Source organism: Molossus molossus, unplaced genomic scaffold (assembly GCF_014108415.1).
Source record: "Molossus molossus isolate mMolMol1 unplaced genomic scaffold, mMolMol1.p scaffold_m16_p_20, whole genome shotgun sequence".
Taxonomy (NCBI): domain Eukaryota; kingdom Metazoa; phylum Chordata; class Mammalia; order Chiroptera; family Molossidae; genus Molossus; species Molossus molossus.
The window spans coordinates 51,247,863-51,270,289 of NW_023425356.1; the positions used below are offsets into that span (position 1 = coordinate 51,247,863).

At 54.6% G+C, this 22,427-nt stretch overlaps 1 protein-coding gene across 1 annotated transcript in view; it reads left to right on the forward strand.

Annotated features, from left to right (window-relative positions):
* The window catches only part of NME7 (NME/NM23 family member 7), an 83,673-nt gene that overhangs the window by 47,334 nt on the left and 13,912 nt on the right, over positions 1–22,427 (forward strand). The window contains exon 11 of the mRNA XM_036273162.1: positions 10,645–10,752. Coding sequence (XP_036129055.1) covers positions 10,645–10,752 — 108 coding nt within the window. The remainder of the gene's footprint in view (positions 1–10,644; positions 10,753–22,427) is intronic.

The window sequence follows — 22,427 nt, forward strand, 5'->3', positions numbered from 1 at the left end:
ACAGCAGTATTTTCCCAGAAAGGCAGGAGATGTAATTCCAACTTGTAAGTAAGACCTTTGGAATTTTACATATCCTGTCTGGTAATGTATAGATTTTTCAACTAAATGAACCTAAAATGGAAATATTCTCTCTCTCTCTCTCTCTCTCTCTCTCTCTCTCTCTCTCACACATACACACACACACAAGGAAGAATTATTATAGCTAGCTTAAACAATAACTTGGTTCTTTGACAGTTTTATCAGGTCAAACAATTAAAAAGCCAGTACTTATTAACCCTCCAAAGGAAAACGGACAGAAGGCTATTTTTCTAGAGGATCTAAAACTACCAGTGGACGAGTGTCTCAGCACCACCTGAGAGCAGTTGTCCTCAGAGGAGCACCGATGAGCTGTCCCCCAGGGGAGCGAAGCCTCCCACAGGGAATTCTTTTGTCACATCTGTGCTGTCACCCCGCGTAGGAGGCGGACAAGGGAACATTCTCAGGTTGGCCATGCCCTTCTGGAGTGGAGATGGACCGGCATTGTCGACGTGGTCACGTAGTATATGTAGTCCATGTATTTCTAGAGCCCGGAGGACGCAGCGAGGACTCCTTGTGGGTGGCGGGCAAAGGCTCGCCGTGGGCAGGCTGAGTGTGCACCAGGCACGCAGTCTACGTGAGCAGATTAGTGCCCCTAACCTCCATCCTTGTTGGACTGAGGCGTGTTTGGTTTCATCCAACTGAAACTGACCACTCTGCAGGTGTGGGTACTGAGCATGAGATGACCCAGGTTAGCTCTGTCCCCGTGGGACTGACAGTCTGATGAGGAACACGGTAATGAAACAAATGACGGTGTGAGTGAGTGTGTGTACAACTGTGGTACATGCTAACAGGTGTGATCACTGTGCAAGGGGGGCTCTGGGTCAGCTGAGGTGCAGGGGTTCCTGAGATCTCGTTTCTTCTCAAACCCGAAGGATTGAGAACAGCCCTGGGGGCAGCCTTGACTCTGGGAGAACCTAGTGCATTCTGGGAACTCGGCAGAGTCCAGGTTGGCTGCAGCTCCGAGTGCGGAGAGCAGGGTGGCCTGCAGCTTGGCGGGAGGGAGTTCAGCAGAATGTGCAGGTCGCGTCCCTTCGACCAGTCAGTGATGCGCAAGCGCAGTGGGAATTCTCCGGAAAGGGTTAAGTGAGGATTGATGTGATTACGTTTGTGTTTAAAAGGTCACAGTGACAACTGGGTAGAAGATGGCTTGGAACAGAGTGGTGGTTCTGACCCGAGAGGATGAAAACCCGGCTGATGAGCGTCAGTGGGCGGTGTCAGTGGGCGTTTTCGAAATGCATTTGGAAGGAGATTTAGATGTGGGTGTGAGCGGCCAGGTCGGTGTGGGAGGAAACACAGAAGCAGTGACTAACACCAAGGCCTCTCTCATTGTGTTCATTGTTTACCTGTTCTTCCTGGGCGGTCGATGTGAATTGTAGGTACATGTAAACAGCATTTCCTCTCAGAAGTCGAGTCAGAAATAGGACATAAAGTGCTCTGGAGCTTAAACGGTGTTGCCTGGGCTCCGATCAGCTCTCAGGAACTTGTACTCCTTGGTCCGCTTGGAAAGTTCCCGAGTGTTTTATTTGGAGAAAGTAGTCTGCCCCAGCGGCCCTGATTCAGGTCCTGCCCTGTTGGTTTCATTTCGAACATTCCTCTGCATCAAGTCTCGTAAGAGCGAGAATCGGTAGTCCGGGCTGCTCGCAGGTGCTGCTCGCTGCTTCTGCTTTGGGGATGAAGAAGTGGGTGGGTTAGGTGGTCAGGGTCCTAAACAGATGGCCTGGGAAAAACATTCTTTAAAACCTTGCCGGGTTGAAATCCAACTAATAATATTTTTCTCCTAAATCTGTAACTCTATGGATATCTTTTTACTACTTTATTCTCTCCTATAAATGTGATCCAACCCATTAAAGGTTATATTTAGAAACTTTTTGGGATTGTACCCAGTTTTGGCCTTTAAACCTTCCTATTTATTACCTTAATTTGCTAGAAATCGTGTCGCTTACTGAGAGATCACATTTAATCTTGCACAGAATGCAGGTGAAATGCTGAGTGGATCCCGAATGACAGTCTCAGTGAGAGGATTTCACCATGATTTCGGTTTAAATATAACTGTGAATCCCGGCCGGTGTGGCTCAGTGGCTGAGCGTCGACCCTGCACCAAGAGGTCGCCTGTTCGATTCCCGTCAGGGCCCAGGCCCAGGTTGTGGGCCCGATCTCCAGTGGGAGGCCTGCAGGAGGCGGCCAGTCGATGTTCTCTCTCATCGATGTTTCTGTCTCTCTCTCTTCCTCTCTCTGTCTAAAAATAAATAAAGAAGAAGAAAAAAAAAAAAAACCCACATACAACCGTGGGTGTAGACTGCACGGAGAGGCTGACTGATGCCACCCCTTTTCCTTCACTGTCCCTCCCACGGCTGACCTCACCGCGCCGGGCTCTGGAGGCCCCATGCTTGCTGCAGAGGGTCCACAGTGACCTGACCCAGAGCATTGCCTTCCATCTCTGATTTATTCACTTAGGCAGCCAGGCAGCCCACCGCCGGCCACATGTTTACAGACCTTCTAGGCGCCTCGTGTTCTTAGGCGTTGGCAGCAAAGAGAGGGAGGGCACGTTTCCCCCGAGCAGAGGGACTTAGGTTGTGGTGGAAGGAAATCCCTGTGTAATCAGTAATTACAGTGAAATCTTGCAATTGCCGTGATGACCATAGTATCAAAGGGGGGAAAACATTCATGATCAAATAAGATTGAGAAATCCTTGGTGAAATCAGAGTGACCCAGGCTCGCTGCACGGGCCTCCGGATCTGCGGACAGTGCCGACCTCCCCGGAAAGGGCCCGGGGGTCCCACGTCCCAGCCTTGTTGCTGGAAGTTAGAGATGACAGTCAGGATAAGAAGGAAGCCCAAGCCATCATTCATGCTAAGCGGCTGCGGGGGACCATGAAGGGACCGTAAAGAACTGTGAAACAGAGCTTCGACGTTTTAGGGGAGCGAGGAGGAGAAGCCTCACTTTGCAGAGGTCCTGATCCGCAGCCCGCTCACCCCGCGCCCTCCCTGGCCGGGGAGCTGGCGCTCACAGGGAGACCTCGGCTTCCGTGTCTCATCCGTGTCAGTGATCCTTGTCTTGTTGTTGGGACTCGCTCATCCCGACATTCTAGCGAAGTGCTTGCATTTCAAGCCGTTCTGTGATTACAGAGTGGAAGGGTATCTGCAGTTAAGGGTTAGGGAAGATAGTTTTGTTTTCTCTTCCCCCTTCTCGTGCTGAGGGAATGGAGGGGGACTTGGTTCGGAGATTCTCCTTCCCCTTGAGTACAGCCTGAGACTGGCCTGGAGCAGGGTTTCTCATCTTGGTGCCGAGAGACCCCCCCAGTTTTGGGAATAGAAGTTAGGAGTCTGAATTTGGATGAGGGAACAGAATCACACACTTGCCTTCACTCATCTCGGACTGCAGGGTAGAATGCCGCGGCTGTCTCTGCCCCGGTAGAAGTCAGGGTCTCATATCAGTTACAGCCGCAGGTAGTTTAATATCACTTATAGCCATTGCTCCTTGAAAGGCTTAGTAGTGACTGGCTCAGCTGCTAGATCTTAAGACACACGTTCTATTTATATGTCACAGCTTTACAAGTCTTTTGATGAATGTATTTCAAAATAATTCCTTTCCTTTGTAATCCTGTGTTGTATGCACGTGAAAACGGCGCTCTCAGAGAGGTTCTCAGGCTCATCAGGCTGCCCAAAGCGGTCCTGAGCTCCAGCCGAAAGGAAGAAGCCTTGTTCTGGAGGGGAAACCTCAGGGCGAGGCAGGCCCTGCAGCTGGGAGACGAGGTGGGGCCAGAGGCAGCCCTCCCACTGGGCTCCTTTCCCAGCGTGAACCCTGCACCCGCCCTCTGAGAGCTGCAGGACCAGTCGCCCATTCCCATGCTCCTTCGCTTAACCCCTCCCCAGCTTCTGTGCGATGTCTGGATGCTGGCTCCTTCCTTCATCCACTCCACAACCATCGGGGCCGCTTACGCACTAAGTTCTGTTCTAGATGCCGGAGGGAAAGCAGTGACCAGAACGAGCCATAGGTAACCCTCCTGAGGCTGCAGTCGGGAAGGAAGCAGACCGTGGGCAGGGTGAAGAAGAAGAATGCGCAGTTCGCCCCAGGAGGGGACACGCTGGGGACACCAAGTCGAATGCGCAGTTCGCCCCAGGAGGGGACACGCTGGGGACACCAAGTCGAATGCGCAGTTCGCCCCAGGAGGGGACACGCTGGGGACACCAAGTAGAATGCGCAGTTCGCCCCAGGAGGGGACACGCTGGGGACACCAAGTAGAATGCGCAGTTCGCCCCAGGAGGGGACACGCTGGGGACACCAAGTAGAATGCGCACTTCGCCCCAGGAGGGGACACGCTGGGGACACCAAGTAGAATGTGCAGTTCGCCCCAGGAGGGGACACGCTGGGGACACCAAGTAGAATGCGCAGTTTGCCCTAGGAGGGGCCGTGCTGGGGACACCAGGCAGAGGAGGAGAGCAGGGTTCCCAGGAGGGGGAGGACCTGCAGTTAGGGAGCCTGGGCAGGGGAGGCTGTGCTGAAGGGTAAGGTTGGATCAGAGGGAGACAGGGAGGGGAGAGTCCTGGCGAGCTGGGCCCAGGGAGCAGCGGGGGCCCAGGGAGCAGCGGGGGCCCAGGGAGCAGCAGGTTTGGGAACTGGCAGGAGCAAGGGCCCAGGAGGCTGGAGCGCAGTGCAGACGGGGCAGCTGCGGTGGGTCTGGCAGTGAGGGGTGGAAGGAGTGTGCCCAGCGACGGCCCCGGCTTCTCGGGGGTGGAGAGCTTGAGCAGGACCCGAGATGCTCCGACCCGTTGGCTGCGCTCTAGCTCCTGCGCGGAGGCTGGGCAAAGCAGCGCAAGAGCAGAAAACAGAGGAATCGTAACGGGGGTTTCCGTCACTGTGGCTGCTACACAGCACCCTCCTGACCCAGCTGCTTGCCCGCAGAATGCCCTCCCTCCGCTGTGTCCTGATCACACTGTGCCCCACGCAAGCCAGGCGTCTGCTCCCAGAGCTTACTGAGTGGTCACAAGTCCTCACGGCCTCACCTTTGCCTTTGCAGCCACTCTGACTGCTTCTGGGTTTTCAAATGTAGGTCTGGATGCCCACAGGCCGGGAGCCACTTGTTCCTGGAAAGGTGGTCACAGTTCTAGGGAGGAGGGGCAGGCCTTGCCACATGGGCCATGTGGGAGAGGGGGGGGGGGGGGGACAGGGCAGGCAGCCTCAGCCCGGCCTCGTCTCTCTGTGCACACGAGCTGCTGGCGTCCTCGGCCCGGCTGCAGCCTCTCTCTGTGCACACGAGCTGCTGGGGTCCTCGGCCCGGCCGCAGCCTCTCCCTGTGCACGGGAGCTGCTGGCGTCCTCGGCCCGGCTGCAGCCTCTCCCTGTGCACGGGAGCTGCTGGGGTCCTCGGCCCGGCCGCAGCCTCTCCCTGTGCACGGGAGCTGCTGGCGTCCTCGGCCCGGCCGCAGCCTCTCCCTGTGCACGGGAGCTGCTGGCGTCCTCGGCCCGGCCGCAGCCTCTCCCTGTGCACGGGAGCTGCTGGCGTCCTCGGCCCGGCCGCAGCCTCTCCTGTGCACGGGAGCTGCTGGCGTCACTCGGCCCGGCTGCAGCCTCTCCCTGTGCACGGGAGCTGCTGGCGTCCTCGGCCCGGCCGCAGCCTCTCTCTGTGCACGGGAGCTGCTGGCGTCCTCGGCCCGGCTGCAGCCTCTCTCTGTGCACGGGAGCTGCTGGGGTCCTCGGCCCGGCCGCAGCCTCTCTCTGTGCACACGAGCTGCTGGTGTCCTCGGCCCGGCCGCAGCCTCTCCCTGTCCACGGAACTGCTGGCGTCCTCGGTCCCCGGCCGCAGCCTCGCCCTGTGCACACGAGCTGCGAGTCCTCGAACCCGGCTGCAGCCCTCCCTGTGCACACGAGCTGCTGCGTCCTCGGACGCCGCAGATCTCTCCTGTCACACGAGCTGCTGTCGTCCTCAGTAGCCCGGCCGCAGCCTCTCCCTGTGCACGGGACTGCTGGCTCCTCGGCCCGGCCCAGCCTCTCCTGTGACGGGAGCTGCTGGCCGTCCTCGACCCGGCCGCAGCCTCCGATCCGGCTGCTGCCTCGGGAGCTGTAGGAGTCCTCCGCCTCCGCCGCCTGCCTCTCCCTGTGCACGGGAGCTGCGGGCGTCCTCGGCCCCGGCCGCAGCCTCTCCCTGTGCACGGGAGCTGCTGGCGTCCTCCGCCCACGGCCCCAGCCTCTCCCTGTGCACGGGAGCTGCTGCGTCCTCGCCCCGGCCGCAGCCTCTCCCGGGCACGGGAGCTGCTGGCGTCCTCGGCCCGGCCGCACGCCCTCTCCCTGTGCACGGGAGCTGCTGGCGTCCTCGGCCGGCCCGAAGCCTCTCCCTGTGCACGGACTTCTGGCGTCCTCGGCCCTGCCGAAGCCTCTCCTGTGCACGGGACGGCTGGCGTCCTCGCCCGGCCGCAGCCTCTCCCTGTGCAACGAGCTGCTGGCCGTCCTCGGCCCGGCCGCAGCCTCTCCCTGTGCAACGGAGCATGCTGGCGTCCTCGGCCCGGGCCGCTCCCGCACGCCTCTCGTCCAGCGCAGCACCGAGCAGGGCTGCTGTTCTCCTCCGCCCGGCCGCAGCCTCTCCCTGTGCACAGGAGCTGCTGGCGTCCTCGGCCCGGCCGCAAGCCCTCTCTGTCCACACGATCTGCTCGTATCCTCGAGCCGCGCCGCCCTCGGCCCCGCCGCAGCTCTCTCATTGTCACGGACTCGCTCTCCATTCGCTCGGCGTCCTCCGGCCGGCCGCACCTCTATACCTCTGCACAGGAGCTCCCTGCACTCCTCGCAACCGCCGCTGCCTCTCCTGTGGAACGGGAATGCTGCTCCTCGACCGGCCGCAGCCTCCCCGGTCACGGAAGCTCTGGTCCTCGGCCGGCCGCAGCCTCTCCTGGCCGGGAGCTGCTGGCGTCCGCGCCCGGCCGAGCCTCTCCCGTGCACGGGAGCTGCTGTGCGTCCTCGGCCCGGCCGCAGCCTCTCTCTGTGCACACGAGCTGCTGGCGTCCTCGGCCCGGCCGCAGCCTCTCCCTGTGCACACGAGCTGCTGGCGTCCTCGGCCCGGCCGCAGCCTCTCCCTGTGCATGGGAGCTGCCTGTCGGCTTCCGTGTCAGCCCATCACTCAGAGACGGCAGCTTGTCGGAGTGTAGGGGCATATTTTCAGACCTTCTCCAGACCCCGGGAAGTTACTGTTTTGGGCCATGAAAGAGCCTGCCGCCTTACCAGTCTCTCAGGGGGTAGAAGCCCTGAGCCCAGTGCAGGTTTGAGCCCAGGACCAGTTACGAGCTGGCATGAACAGTGCTGAGCAGTGTTCTCGGGAGGCTGTTAATAAGACGTCTTGTTTATGTCTCCGTGAGACCGTCCTGCCACTCGCAAAGCCAAAGGGACTCGGGGGCCCTTCCATGTGACGGCAGACAGGTGCCTGCCACGTTCGTTGGTTGATTCTCGCTTGGTGACGAGAGATGGCAGGACCGTACTCATGGCTCTCCAGTAAGTACAGGTCTTTGGAAAGCACTTAAATATAATGAAAATATCAACTCAGCAGATACAGTTTAGGAATTGACTACTCATATTAGTTAAAAATTCTCTTCTTTTCGATAGAATTCCTTTCAGTGGTGCTTCGAAAACAGGTTTCCCTACGTTTTAAGTAAAATCTAAATGTAACACTTAGTGTAGAAAGTAAAGAGCACGTAAGTGGGTGAGGCAGCTGCCCTCTCCCCGAAGGCGGTGCGTTTCGGACGGAACCCGTGTTCCTCTGCAGACCCTCACCCCGCGGCCCGTGGGGCTCCCCTTTCTGATCAGGGCTCTGTCCTCAAGGCACTGTGACGAAGTGGTGTGGACCGTTTCTTCCTGGGCCTGGCTTGCTGCTCAGAGCTCAGGTCTGTCCGACGTGCAGAACTGCCGGAGCGTGAGTGTGCCCAGCAGGACTGAGCTTACCGTACCCCCGCTTCTCTTCTTTCTCAAGTGCTGTCTTCAAGACAACACTCAGGGCCCCACCCAGAGTACCTTTGCTTTCCCTAAGCCCCGCCCACCCCACCGTGGACTGTCTGCACTTCTGCCTGGCAGGAAGCATATGTTCCTTGTGTAATTTATCCTTTAGGAATGTCCCTCGCCTCCTGGTCTGGAAACGAGTAGGAGAACTCGCGTCATACCTTCTGGGGACCTCCCAGGCCAGAACACGCTCCGACAGAACTTCTTCAGCACCCATGAGATAGGCAGCCCCTGCGGTCTTGTTGAGCTGTGAACTGTGCTTCGTCAGCACAGGCGGGGCTGAAGACCTGCCTGCAGGACCGTGTCCCGTCCGTGGTGCGGCCCGTGGTGCGGCCCGTGGTGCAGCCTGTGGTGCAGCCCGTGGTGCGGCCGGCTGCACGCGCTTCCGGGGCCAAGGCTCTGGCAGGCTGTCAGCAGGTGTCTTGACGACAGAACAAAAGATTTGAATGTCACTGAATGCCTCATTTGTCTGCAGTGTGAAGACAGCACTAAGAAAGTGGCCCAGATTTAAGTCCGTTTCTGTGAGGAGTGAAGGTGTGGGATGCCATTTTTGTTCCTGGTTTGCTTTCTTCTGATTCTTTTATCTGCTCAGCGGAGTTGAGCTTACCCATTTAGTAGTTGCCAGACTAGATGAGATTATCTGTGAACAGCTTCTGCTTTTGGCTTCACTAGATTTAGGCTTTAAAACAAAAGCCTTTGTAATGAAATTTGAAGACATCTCTATTCTTGAGTAGTGAAATGAAACATTTTAATGTGATTTTTATTGTTTTCTTTTAAATTAATGAAATAGTTTATTACCCCCACCCAAACCCCCCAAATCAAACAAAAAATAAGAAAAATGATGGCAGAGAACCAAGACCAAACAAAACAAAAGTGTTTCTTTACTTCCCAGAAATAAGCACTGCTAACTAACATTTTGGCCTCCGACCAGAATGTCTTTTTTGAATGCAGATTATAAAAATAAAATTAAGATCACAAAATATTTAGTTTTTGTAGTATCCTTATTTAATTAAAAATATGATGTGGTCTTTTCTAATGTATTAAGTGTACTTCCGTAACATGGTTACAAAGAGCGGAGTGGTACTCCAGCACGTGGGTGGTTAACTCTTTCCCTGCTGTAAAAGATGATGCACAAGGACATTGCGGAGGCCAGATGTGTACCTAGATGTTTGCAAAGTTGTTTTTTTATTTTATTTTATTTCATTACTACCTTAGAGTGAAATTGCTGGGTCAGAGGATAAGTGATGTTTATTCATTTATAATTTGTTTTGTCTTATTCTTCCTAAAACCACAACGCTGGGTTTAACAGACTGACTTCAGTAATTATGGTTTCCTTTGTAAATTATTTTCTCTGAGTAGCAAGCCGTCTGTTGGTTCCGGAAGTGCATTAAGGTCCAGCAGAGTTCTGTCCTGTCTGGGACACTGGTTAGCCGGAGCAATGACGACAGGCCGCGCAGGGAGCAGCAGTCACCGCCCGGGCCTGCCTGCGTCCACTGCGGAGCTCGGCTGTGGTCTGACCACGTTTGAGACGCTGCTGCACGGGCGACACACAGAGTGCTCTCACAGATTCCGTTGTCGTCATTGTCAGTCCTCACCCAAGGATGTTTTGATTTTTAGAGAGTGGAAGGGTGGGGTGGGGGGGGAAGAGTCAGAGAGAGTGTCAGGCATCCATTGGTTGCCTCCCACATGACCCTGACCAGGGTCGGGGACAGAACCTGCAACCTAGGTATATGCCCTTGAACAGGAATCAAACCCACAACCCTCTGGTCCAAGGGCTGATGCTCTAACCACGGAGCCACGCTGGCCAGGGCAAAACGTGGAAATCTTTAGGTAAAATTTAGATCTGTGGTTGTTCCGGGGGAAGATAGGGATGGGATGGAATGAGGAGGAGGTACCCAAAGGACTTGGAATTATTGTAATATTATTTAATTCACCTGTATAGTGGGCACACAGCTATTTATTTCATTATTTTTTAAATATTTAAAATATCCTTTCATACAAAATATAGATGATATATTTGAAAATTAAAATAGGAATTTTGAAAAATTTTAACAGAAAGACCATTAAGTAGGTCACTAATACTCCCACATCTTTAATTTTTTTAACCATTTGTTTTTTCACCCACAATTTTGTGAGTTATTTGTAACCATTTTCCCCTAAATGGGATACAACTAAGCAGATACAACTGTTAACATTTAAAAAATAAACTTTTAAAACCAGTGCCGCTGAACAAGTTCGTTTTACATCAAGTTGTTGGATCTCCACTGCCTTTGTAAAATGCACCTCTTTCACAGAGTGAACCGGGTTTGTATCTGTGTGATCCCATCATTGTTGATAAACAGACATGTAGCTGTGCCACCCTCTGACGTAGATCACAGTGGGCTTCAGGTTGGGCCACACAAAAGCCTTCCGAGTGAGCTGACAACTTTCCTCTGAGTTCTCATACATTCACACTATTTCCAGGAGAAATCAGTACCCTCAGGGTATGCGTGTATTTCATTCAGAGGTAATTCCAGCCTGTCATATAGCTGGCCTTTTCCAGGTTAACCCCGCCGACTGACTCCTCCCTGTCTGTGGATGTATTTCACAGGAAATTGCACGGCATTTGCGTCCTGGGACCCTCAGAGCGACCTTCGGTAAAACGAAGATTCAGAACGCGGTTCACTGTACCGATCTCCCAGAGGACGGGCTGTTGGAGGTAAGATGTGAGCATCCATTTGTACTTCAGGCCCATAAATCAGCTGTGCAGTTCTGGTGTGTGAGCAACCTTGCAGTATTCTTGGATTATGCTGTCACCTGGCTCGCTCATAACCTCAGACTACTGCAGCTTTCAGAAAAGACCAAATGGGGCCCGGCTGGTGTGGCTCACAGGTTGAGCGCCAACCCTGCACCAAGAGGTCACTAGTTCGATTCCCAGTCAGGGCACATGCCCAGGTTGTGGGCCCGATCCCCAGTGGGGGGCATGCAGGAGGCGGCCAATCGATGTTCTTTCTCGATGTTTCTATCTCCCTCTCCCTTCCTCTCTCTCTAAAAATTAATAAAGAAAAAAAAATTTTTAATAAAAAAGACCAAATGGTAGCATGATGTTTACAGCGGGATCATCGTCAAAGAATTAAGATATGTTTGTGCTCGGCATACATTGTGGTTAAAAGTAATTTAAAAGTAAAACCTATGGCATTAATTGAACAGTGTGACGTTTGTTTTCAAGTCAGGTAAAACTATGACAATGAGTTGCTAGTCTTGGAAATCTATCCGGGAAATTCAGGAGTCTAATAAGCCATGTGAGAGCATTTAAAGAAATAGCTACCATTTGTTGACTCTCTTTACATATCAGGTTCTACCATGATAAGTGCTTTGTGTAAATTACTTCCTGTCATCCCCACAGCAACTCTAATAGGTTGATACTGTTATCTCTGTTTCATCAGGGAAATGAAACTGAGACTCAGAGAGGTCAAGTAACATCCTCCAATCAAACAGCTAGTACAGGACAGAACCGTGTTTGACCTCTCATCTGTTTACTTAAATAAAATAAGAAACGGTGAAAGAACTATAAGAAAATACAACGAACACTTGGTCTGGTTTAGGGGTAAGAAAGTCGTTTCGAGGCCAAAGCAAAGAAGCTTTAAAGAAAGGATTGATATATTTTTTCTTACAGTTTTTAAAATTTTTGTGTATCAAAAGGAATAACGAAATGAAAGACGAAGGATAAATGTAAGGAATTATAGTTTAAAGGACAGAAAAATGATTGATATCCATAACACACATTCACTTTAGTGTGATTTGTTTTATGTCAAGTCCATCCGTCTTGTCTTTTATTTCTGCCTCTGAAATGGTAGAGAGGCCATTTCGTTCCCATTTTCCTGTGTTGAGGTGCCCAGCCCCCCCCCCCTCTGGTTTGACGCCCGGTGTGAGGCACAGGTCCAGCCACGTCCCAGCGCAGTGTATCCGGCCCTGCCTTCCGGTGCTGCGTCTCGCCCGGGGGCTCCTCTGCACACCGTGCTGCTTCTCGCCCGGGGGCTCCTCTGCACACCCGTGCTGCGTCTCGCCCGGGGGCTCCTCTGCACACCCGTGCTGCGTCTCACCCGGGGGCTCCTCTGCACACCCGTGCTGCGTCTCGCCCGGGGGCTCCTCTGCACACCCGTGCTGCGTCTCGCCCGGGGGCTCCTCTGCACACCCGTGCTGCTTCTCGCCCGGGGGCTCCTCTGCACACCCGTGCTGCATCTCGCCCGGGGGCTCCTCTGCACACCCGTGCTGCGTCTCGCCCGGGGGTTCCTCTGCACACCCGTGCTGCTTCTCGCCCGGGGGCTCCTCTGCACACCCGTGCTGCGTCTCGCCCGGGGGCTCCTCTGCACACCCGTGCTGCGTCTCGCCCGGGGGCTCCTCTGCACACCCGTGCTGCGTCTCGCCCGGGGGCTCCTCTGCACACCCGTGCTGCGTCTCGCCCGGGGGCTCCTCTGCACACCCGTGCTGTTTCTCGCCCGGGGGCTCCTCTGCACACCCGTGCTGTTTCTCGCCCGGGGGCTCCTCTGCACACTCGTGCTGTTTCTCATCTGGGGGCTCCTCTGCACACCCGTGCTGTTTCTCGCCCGGGGGCTCCTCTGCACACCGTGCTGTTTCGGAGCTGCCCGTCGTATTCCACTGGGCTGGGCCAGTGAGAGCCTCTGGCTGCCCGACGGGGCGCCTCTCCTTTTCAGCCAGTGGAGTCTTCCCTCCAAGCAGTCCGGGCGCAGCCTGTGAAGTTAGCCCACCAGTGTTGTTCCTGTTGCTCTGGAGAATGACCTCCTCAGCTCCATGAAGGTGGCTTCTGCCCCGGCGCAGTTCAAGCGTTGGCCCACAGACCAGAGACTCGGGCTTGTTCCCACCAAGGACACGTACCTTGCTTGCGGTTTGTCCCCGGCCCCAGTTGGGGTCGTGTGGGTGGCAGCCAGTTGATATGTCTCCCTCACATCGATGTTTCTCTCTCTCGCTCTATCTGAAGATAAATGCAAAACTGTCCTCAGGTGAGGATAAAAAAAAAAAGAAAAGATTGTTTCCTGTAATCTAAGATGGTAATCGTGCCTAAACCGCTCACCCTGGTATGAAATACATATTGTGACATGCAAAAATGTTACAAACATCACCTTTTAGTTACCCAAAGGATTAAATGTTCATTTTAAATTTTCACCTAGTTTGTCCAGCTGGTGTGGCTCCATGGTTGAGCATCGACCCTGCACCAAGAGGTCACTGGTTCGATTTCCGGTCAGGGCACATGGCCAGGTTGTGGGCCTGATCCCCAGTGGGGGGCATGCAGGAGGCGGCCAATGTTCTCTCTCATCGATGTTTCTATCTCTCCCTTTCACTTCCTCTCTCTCTAAAATCTATAAAGGAAAAATTTTAAAAAGATAAATTTTCACCTAGTTTATAAATATTCCCTTCACTTTCTGATGGATCAGGACCTACAGTCTAAGTTTGAATACAGAGTGTTGTTCAGCAAAACGGAAACATTATTAATCATGAAATGCATGCCCATTAAAAAGTACCATCCAAGGTATGCCTGTGACTGCTCCTGCGATTTAGAATAGATTATTACTGCCGGCGGTTTACAGAGCCATTTACAAAATGATTAAAATCTTTCTAACTTAATTGCACAGGAGAGTTCATTGCAAATAATAAAATAAAATAAAAAGCAAAGGAAGTTGGCCTCCCCTGGGGCTGATGATTGATTTTACCTGCTGTGACCTTGGATAAGTCACTTTTTCTTCCCATGCCTTGCATCTCTGCTTCTCTTATCAGCAGGGTGGAACAAGAATGCTGATATAACCAAGGAACATTCGCTTAGTTAGGGATTAACTATTTGCAAATTACTTGGCTTTAAGTAGTCAGGTATCATAAAAGCATTTAGAGGCCCATAGAGCTGTCTGCCCCTACATCTTCAAAGTGCAAGTGAGCGGGACACAGGGACGGCTCTGACCTGGGAGGCACTTTGTACTTAGATCTGCTGTTCAGCAAGGCAGCATCCTTTCCTGTAGGGCGACCCTGAACTCCACTGCCCACTCCAGGACCTTTGGAAGGCAGCTCCAGTCCGACGAGATGCTCTGACCGAGGCGTAAACTCGAACTGTCGTGGGCACTGGGGTTGTAGGGTCCCCACTGCCTCGGCAAGATGTTTCCCGAGCTAAGCTTGTGTCGGATATTTGGAAGTGTGGTTTCAGTTTCTATTTTGCCATCATCCATTATTTGTTCCACTTATTCTTATAACAACCCATTGGAGAGCATGTTTTCTTGGTGACACAGTGATGCGATTTGGCAGTCCACCGAGACTTTTCCCTGTTCTCACTGACCCGCGAATGCGTTAGAGGCCAAGGTCCCAGCAGGAACCTAGAGTGTGGTCTCCTTGGATCCTCTAGTGGTGACACGGCCGTTTCTGTGGTCACAGGAACAGGTAGCAGTGCCCATAGCGTGAGACATTCTAGGACGTCGTCTCGCTGTGAAGATCTCACAGTTCTGTTAAAGAAAGCGTCCATGGAAACATGTTTAGCTTAACTAGTAATAAAAGAAACAGTTTTCTCCCAATGGCAGCGTTTTAGAGTACCGACGCCCACTTTCGGCGAGGCTCCAGTAACGGCTGTCCTGAGAGGCTGGTGCCACGGGGTTGTTCTGTAGTTGGTCCCAGAATTCCACCTGTGAGAGTCCGGCTGGAGGCGGAGAGTGGCGGGACGACCAGGTGGACAGTGGTCATTGAGGAGTACTTGTGGTGGTCACAGTAGGAACAGGGCGGATGGCTCCAGGTCTAGCTGACCTTCCCTCCTCTGAGAAGCTTCCATCACACCCCCAGTCCCTACGTGTGTTCATAGCATCTCACTTCCCTCTAATACAGCAGTGTGGCCAACAGTGGCTTCACTCTGCTCCGGGTGCTCACCCATCTCATCGCCCCGGCTTCCTGGTTCTGCTCCGGGTGCTCACCCATCTCATCGCCCCGGCTTCCTGGTTCTGCAAAGTGAATCCCCAGCCGTGCCGTCCGGTCCGGGTGCTTCCATCTCATCGGCCCGGGCTTCCTGGCTCTGCAAAGTGAAGCCCAGCCGTGCCGTCCTGCTCCGGGTGCTCACCCATCTCATCGCCCCGGGCTTCCTGGTTCTGCAAAGTGAAGCCCAGCCGTGCCGTCCTGCTCCGGGTGCTTACCCATCGCATCGCCCCGGGCTTCCTGGTTCTGCAAAGTGAAGCCCAGCCGTGCCGTCCTGCTCCGGGTGCTTACCCATCTCATCGCCCCGGGCTTCCTGGCTCTGCAAAGTGAAGCCCAGCCGTGCCGTCCTGCTCCGGGTGCTTACCCATCTCATCGCCCTGGGCTTCCTGGTTCTGCAAAGTGAAGCCCAGCCGTGCCGTCCGGGCCGATAGCACGGAGCCCAGCACGGGCCATGCTGAGGGGCGCCAGCGTTGCATGGCTGTGCTGTCTGTGCTGATACCGTTCCCACGACACTGAGCGCTCATCGGGCAGGGGTCCGTCCTGCCTGGATAAACACTCTTCAGTACATCCTTTCTGAAGGAAGAGTGGGAAGGGTTGGTCAGTGCATCATGGTTCGTGTGCTCAGTGTGAAGCCCGTGGCCTTGTCTCTTGAAGGGCGGTGATGAAGACCTGCCTCGGCAGGGGCTCCCAGCGTTGGTCACCATGAGAAGCAGCTCGGCTGTACCCACACCCAGCCTTGGAGATTCTCCTTTTTTTTTCTTTTGAAATAATTTAAAACTTATAGGAGAGTTGCAAGTACTGTACAAAAACTTTCTAAAAAAATAAACATTAGGGTGAAGTTGTCAACATCGTGCCCGTAATCGGAGTACTTGCGTGCGTGGTAACATAAAGGAAGATGTCCCTCCGTGAGCAGTTCCGAGTGCCCAAGTGAGGAAGTTAACGCTGCTGCAGCGCCGCCGTCTCATCGCCGAGCCCCACTCGCGTGTCCAGTTGTCTCGACGAGGTTTTCATAGCAAAAGGACCCCCGCGAGAATCATGCGTGTGTTTGGTCCTCTCCTGCACCTCTCCGTCCGCAGCAGTTCCTCGGAAGTTCCTTGACTTGCATGGCTGGGACGCCTTTGCAGATACCCGGTGGAGAGTCTCACCGAATCCACCTGTTCATTCCTTGGCTCGTCGGAAGCTTCCCGAGGTGGCTCCACCTATGGTTCTGACGAGACGCCGACGCGTCTTTGCGGTGTGGCACCTGTTGCTCACGTGACAAGTCACTCACGGGCCCCTCGTTGTCCATGAAGCGTGTGATGCCTCCGTGGTGGTTGACTCAGCATCATGTGTCCCCTCTCCGCCCAGCGTCGGTCCGCTCCCCACGTCACCAGTGGACTCCGCCTGGCTTGCTCTGCCTTGTCCACGGCTTCACGGACCAAGTGTCTGCTCCTCCTCCGCTCTGCTTCTGCCGTCTGTCCCCAGGGCTGCTCTCCTGCTCACCCGCAGCCAGGGCGGCTGGCATTTCCACGGGGGAACAAAGCGTCTGTGTTGCCCAGCAGGTGTGTGTACTGGAAAGTTCACGTACGTCTGAATGTTGAATTCTCGACAATTCGATACGTCACTCATTCAGATGTTTACTTTTTAAATTAGAAACACTGCGTGAGACAGGGTCCACGTACGTAGTGCGTGCCCCCAGGAGCGTGCCTCCGGGGGGCCGTCAGCATAGTTGTTTCCCGGACGACGAAGTGTAGCTCTTCCCTCTTTCCTTTCAAATGTTCTGTCACTTGGATGTATCGTTTTTATGGTCATAATACAAAATTTAAGACACATAAAATATTTCATTGTGTATATAGTTGATCAAACCAGTCTGACTTTGGCTGTGTCACTGTTTCGGCACTGGTCGCGGTCCCGGTGCGCTCTGGGGATCGGCTGGTTGAGCAGGAGCCAGGACACAGGTGCGAGGTGCTGCGTGACTGGCGGCCGGGGTCTCCTGGCTCTGCTCAGCACAGGCCTCCGGCATGGCCGCGCGCGCGACCTACCTGTAGTTCTCACCTCTGTCCCGAAGGAAGAGTTGTGATTTTCACTAGCTCGTGGTCAAAGCGGGAACCACTTGTACCAAGACTAGAGTGAACAGTGCTCCCGAGATCTAACGTGGTTTAGTCAGGCCTGGGCTGGACCTCGAGGCAGAACATGACCAGGCAGAGGCTGGGAAAGTCAGCAGGGCCTTCTGCGGCGTTCTGAGACCTCTGCACCTTATCCAGAGGACGGTGGGAACACAGGGCAGTGACACGGCCACACCAGTGTCGCAGAGACTGCTCTGACACAGTGTGGGGGGACAGGTCAGGGGTGGGGCAGTGTGGGGGCAGGTCGGGGGGGTGGGGGCAGGTCAGGGGTGGGGCAGTGTGGGGGCAGGTCGGGGGGGTGGGGGCAGGTCAGGGGTGGGGCAGTGTGGGGACAGGTGGGGAGGCAGGGAAAGGTCAGGGGTGGGGCAGTGTGGGTACAGGTTGGGGGTGGGGGCAGGTCAGGGGTGGGGCAGTGTGGGGACAGGTCGGGGGTGGGGGCAGGTCAGGGGTGGGGCAGTGTGGGGACAGGTGGGGGGTAGGTGGGGAGGCAGGGAAAGGTCAGGGGTGGGGCAGTATGGGGACAGGTTGGGGGTGGGGGCAGGTCAGGGGTGGGGCAGTGTGGGGACAGGTCGGGGGTGGGGGCAGGTCAGGGGTGGGGCAGTGTGGGGACAGGTGGGGGGTAGGTGGGGAGGCAGGGAAAGGTCAGGGGTGGGGCAGTATGGGGACAGGTTGGGGGTGGGGGCAGGTCAGGGGTGGGGCAGTGTGGGGACAGGTCAGGGGTGGGGCAGTGTGGGGACAGGTCAGGGGTGGGGCAGTGTGGAGGAAGAGAAACCTGGTCGGAGGCTGCTCCAGTAAGGCAGGGGAAGGTTCTGGTAGCGGGAATGAACAGAGCAGTATGGGGGCCCGAAGCAGGGCTTCCGAAGACATTTAGGAGGGTCTGGCTGACAGCCTCAGGGACTCACTGGGTTTGAAGGATGACCTGCAGGAGCGAGACGAGATGGACTCGTATCCCCAAGAGAAGGTGGTGGCAGGGAGGCTAATACCTTTACCTGTGATACCACAGTTTCGGGAAACCAAAATTTTTCATGAGTTTGATGGCAGAGCCTCATCTGATCTTACATATACCTGTGAATAATTTGTATATAACCACTGCTGCACAGGCACTGATGTGTTAGGTTATGAGGAGCGTCCCACGCTCCTTGGAGCCTTGGACGAGGTGTGAGCACGTGTCTCTGTTCTGGTTTTAGAGCATCCGACACCAGGAGTTTCGAATAAAGGGACGTGGAGAAGGTTTGAAACAGCTGTGGAGGAATGTAAATTTATGGCTGACACTTAGGATTCAGTGTTTTGGGAGATTACGTGTATCGGGATGTTACTGTTTTCTGAACAGTTGAATTGACGCTGGCTGAGGTTTTTGCCGGTAGGTGTGCTGAGGAAGGGCCATTGAGCATGTCAGCCAGAGTGGTCGAAGGCACAACTAAGGACAGGTGCGGTGGCCAGAGGTGCTGAATGAGGCACTGGAGGCTTGTCTAAGCCTCCAGACAGAGGTCCCTGGAACGATGGGGGGTGGGGGGGGGGGCTGTGGGCAGAGCAGACGTATTTATTTAATATTTTTTCTTTATTGATTTTAGAGAGAGAGGAAGGGTGAGGGAGAGAGAGAGATAGAAACATCGATGAGAGACAACATTGATTGGCCGCCTCCTGCATGCCCCCCCACTGGGGATCGGGCCCACAACCTGGGCATGTGCCCTGATGGGAATTGAACCGGTGACCTCTTGGTGCAGGGTCGACGCTCAACCACTGAGCCACACTGGCTGGGCCAGAGCAGATATATTTAAATTTAAAGTTTCAGCATTTGTTGTGGGCTTAAAACAAATATTTAACAATTGAATGGAGATGATTAAGACTCATGAAGGAACCCAAAGTCACAAACCAGAAAGAAATTAGGACTGACTTATCCCACAACTATATATTCTATATTTCATAAAATTATATTATAACCAAGTATGACCTTGTAGCAACAGACAGAAATGTGTAACTAAAATAGTAATGTCTCCGAGTTCAATAGTATCTAAAACGAATGAGTAAACATGCTCACTAGGGCTCTTACTTCCCGTAATCCCCGAGTTTCTGAAAGAACCCCGGAACAGCATCGGTACAGCGTTAACTGCCACACCGACATCCTGCAGAACAAAGTGCCAAGCCCAGCACAGGCGGGGTGCACATGGCTTCGATCCTGATCTCCGGTAAGGGGCAAAGTGCCCTTTTTCACCTGAGATCCTTGGGCCGGGCACCCAGCTCATCTGATAAGGCTGATCTGATACCACACCACCTCCCAGGCGGCCGCCCTCCTTTCCCTGACTCTGGAAAAGTGAGGAGGTGGTTCTTTGCTCTCTGCAGTTTGACCCTGAACTCTTGTCTTTGGCCTGCACACGGCTTCATTTTTCAGCCGGTGACTAAGTGTGATCTGAGTTAATAGGTAGCTCTCAGGCGGCTGAAAGTCCTCGCAGAGGACACAGAAGCAGCCCTCGCTGACCTAATCGAGTCTACCCTCTCTTCATTCATAAAACGTGCCTGCTACTCCTGCTTGGGTTCTCGAGGGGAAGGCGCTAACCCGCTGCTGGTCTTTGCCCATTTGACAGTGTGGCGTTTCAGTTTTAACAGAAAAGCAGGGGAGTCATCTAACAGAAGGGAAAAAAAATGTTTTCAGAGCAAATGTGTTGAGGTTTTGCAGGGTCGGCAAAGCTTTAAAGAAACCTGGACGGCCTTCGGTCCTCAGCGGTCGGAGACCTCCATCACCACACAGTTCTGCGTAAGCAGTTCTCGGTGAGATCATTGTGAGTAAAGTGGTGACAGTAGCTGTGTCCTCTTCCTCTTTAACCTGAACATACCGCTCGCCGTCAAGGGAGCAACTAGACTACATCCTGCAAGTGTCATCCCCCCAGCAAAGCCACACGTTCTTTTCTCGGTGCAGGAATAAGTGAAATCCACAGTGCTGTAGGTGCTCGTGTTCAGTCTCACACTAGACAGATGTGTACTTCATGTAGTTAAGAATTGATAGTTTGTGGCTGGGTTTCACAGATAGCTCTGCTGTGAAATTGGTGTATATTAAGTCCTTCGTGTCACCTGCTTATTGTTGTATGTTCATGTGCATGTCTGGGGGCAATATTGACTAGCTTTAGGGAGGTGCTTACCATGTGCCAGGCATTGTTCTAAGTGTGTTACATACATTGACATCTATGACTCTCAGTGCAGTAAATATTAGAACCCTAATTATAGATGAGTAACTGAAGCACAGAAGAAGAACCCAAAGCAACTCCCCAGGATCACACAGCTAGGATACAGCAGAGTGGAGATGGACCCAGTCCCGAGCTTACGCTTTCTGACCTGGCCGCCTTCACATCCTAATCCGAGCTGTCAGGCTGGCTCCTCCCGAGTCGCTGAGGGAGGGGTGAGCGAGCAGGGGAAGTGCCCTTGGCGGGGAACACTGCCGAGTGCTGAGCCAGTGTGGGCCTCCCTCGGAAATAATGAGGGTGTTTGGATATGTACGTGTATTTGGTGTTTCTCAACTTCCCTGTTTATTCCTGTACTTGTCCCCCTCAGTTTTAGATGAAAAAGTAGAAAATTATTTGTTCCCCAGAACTCCGTCAAGCAGCCGGCCGGCGCTGTCAGCAGGGCAGTGGGTCCCACGTGATGGCCGGCGGCAGGCTCGTGCGGCTGCGTCTCCCGGAGGCCTGTGTGGCAGGACAGGCCCGGAGGCTGCCCGGGAAACCGCGGCCGGGCCTCTGCAAAGCACGTCCTTGACCGTTTGGGAGGCGCGGGGCACTGTTTGGCTCCTCGGGCACTGTTCACCTCGGGGCCCTTGCTGCTTCCCTTTGCTCGCCCCCACCACGCCCGCACTGCACCTCCCGGCTCATGTCGCCCCCCGATGGCCATGTCCGTGCTGAGGCTTGGAAAACCCTTGTTTTCCTATGCAGTTCAACTTTGTTTTTAAATTCAGGCCGACACCGGTGACGGCCCCCATCTCTGCTGCGAGCACGGTCTCGTCGGGTGGTTTCCCGTCTCTCTCATGGCCCCTGTCACTTCACGCCGTCCACTCTGTCCGTGCTGTCTCCTGTCCCCACTGTGGTCTGCGTGGGAGTGGGGCTGGAATAGAAATCAGCATGTCGACTCTCAGTGGGGCGGGGGTTAAATATTGTCCTTCCGTGGAACCTCTGTTAATGATTCTGTCCCTGCCTCCACACCGCTGCCCACCCCCGCTGTGCTCCTGGGCTGACCTCAGGACAGCGGGTGCATTTGGCCTGAGGGAGACGACCCCAGAGCCAGGAGAGCGGAACGTGGGGCTTGGCCAGCCATGGACCCTCCCACCCACATTCTGGAGCCCATGCACGGCGCCCACGTCTGTGTGTGACGATGGTGATCCCTGCGGCCATACCGCCTGGCCCCTTCACCCACAGTAGACTCCCCGACAGCTCAGTCGCCCTGTCAATGAGTAACTGCCGCAGGTTTAAAGTGGCAAAAATAATGCCTTTCCTTGGAATATCAGTGTACATGCCTTTCTGTGCAAAGTTCTCCTCTTTGCTTGTTACACATTAACTTGTGGACACTGGACAGTCACGCCTGAGAGCTCAGACCTGCTTGCTAGTCGCGGGGCAGTGAGGACAGTGGAGCGCCGTGCGGGGGCCCATGGCGTGGCCGGGACCTCGCCAGGGCATCGCAGTGCTGCGCTTTCTGAGCATGGCCTTCCCGCTCTCTTGACAGAGTCCATTGTCCCATTGAGTACACGATGCTTTTCTGTAATAGACACCCGTGATGACGTCGATTTCTTGGGCTAGATTATTTTTTAGGGTAAAGTAACTTTGTGTCTTCCATGTTAGTAGCCTGTGTGGACAGCCATCCATTGCAGATATTCCGCTTATTTCCTGGTATTTCGGCCTGGCTTCTCATTCAGGGGACGTGGCCTCTGGGTTCTCTTAGCTCTTCTCCCACTGCTGCCTTTGGTCCGGGGGCAGTGTAGGTTTGGACACCGTCGTCGAGGCCGGTGCGTGCCACTCACTGCCCCAGACGTGGGGGAATCCAAAGGGTTTGATGTTCTCTGCAAAAGACTGTAGTCCGAATAGAGAAGCTTGACATCAGGAAGTAAATGCGAGGAGGCTGGTCACCACCCGTGTCACGGGAGCCCGGGGTCCCCACGTGCCAGCACGGAGTCGGGCGCAGTCCTGGAAGGTACGAGCTCTGTCCTGCGAACTGGAGGAGAGGCTCCAGCAGTGGTGGGTACAGCGCCGTAGGCCCAGCAGATGGTGCGCTGGGCAGCCCCTCAGAACCTGACCCAGCGGAGTCTCGGCGAGCACTGGGGATGGCACTGGGGATGGCACAGGGGATGGCACTG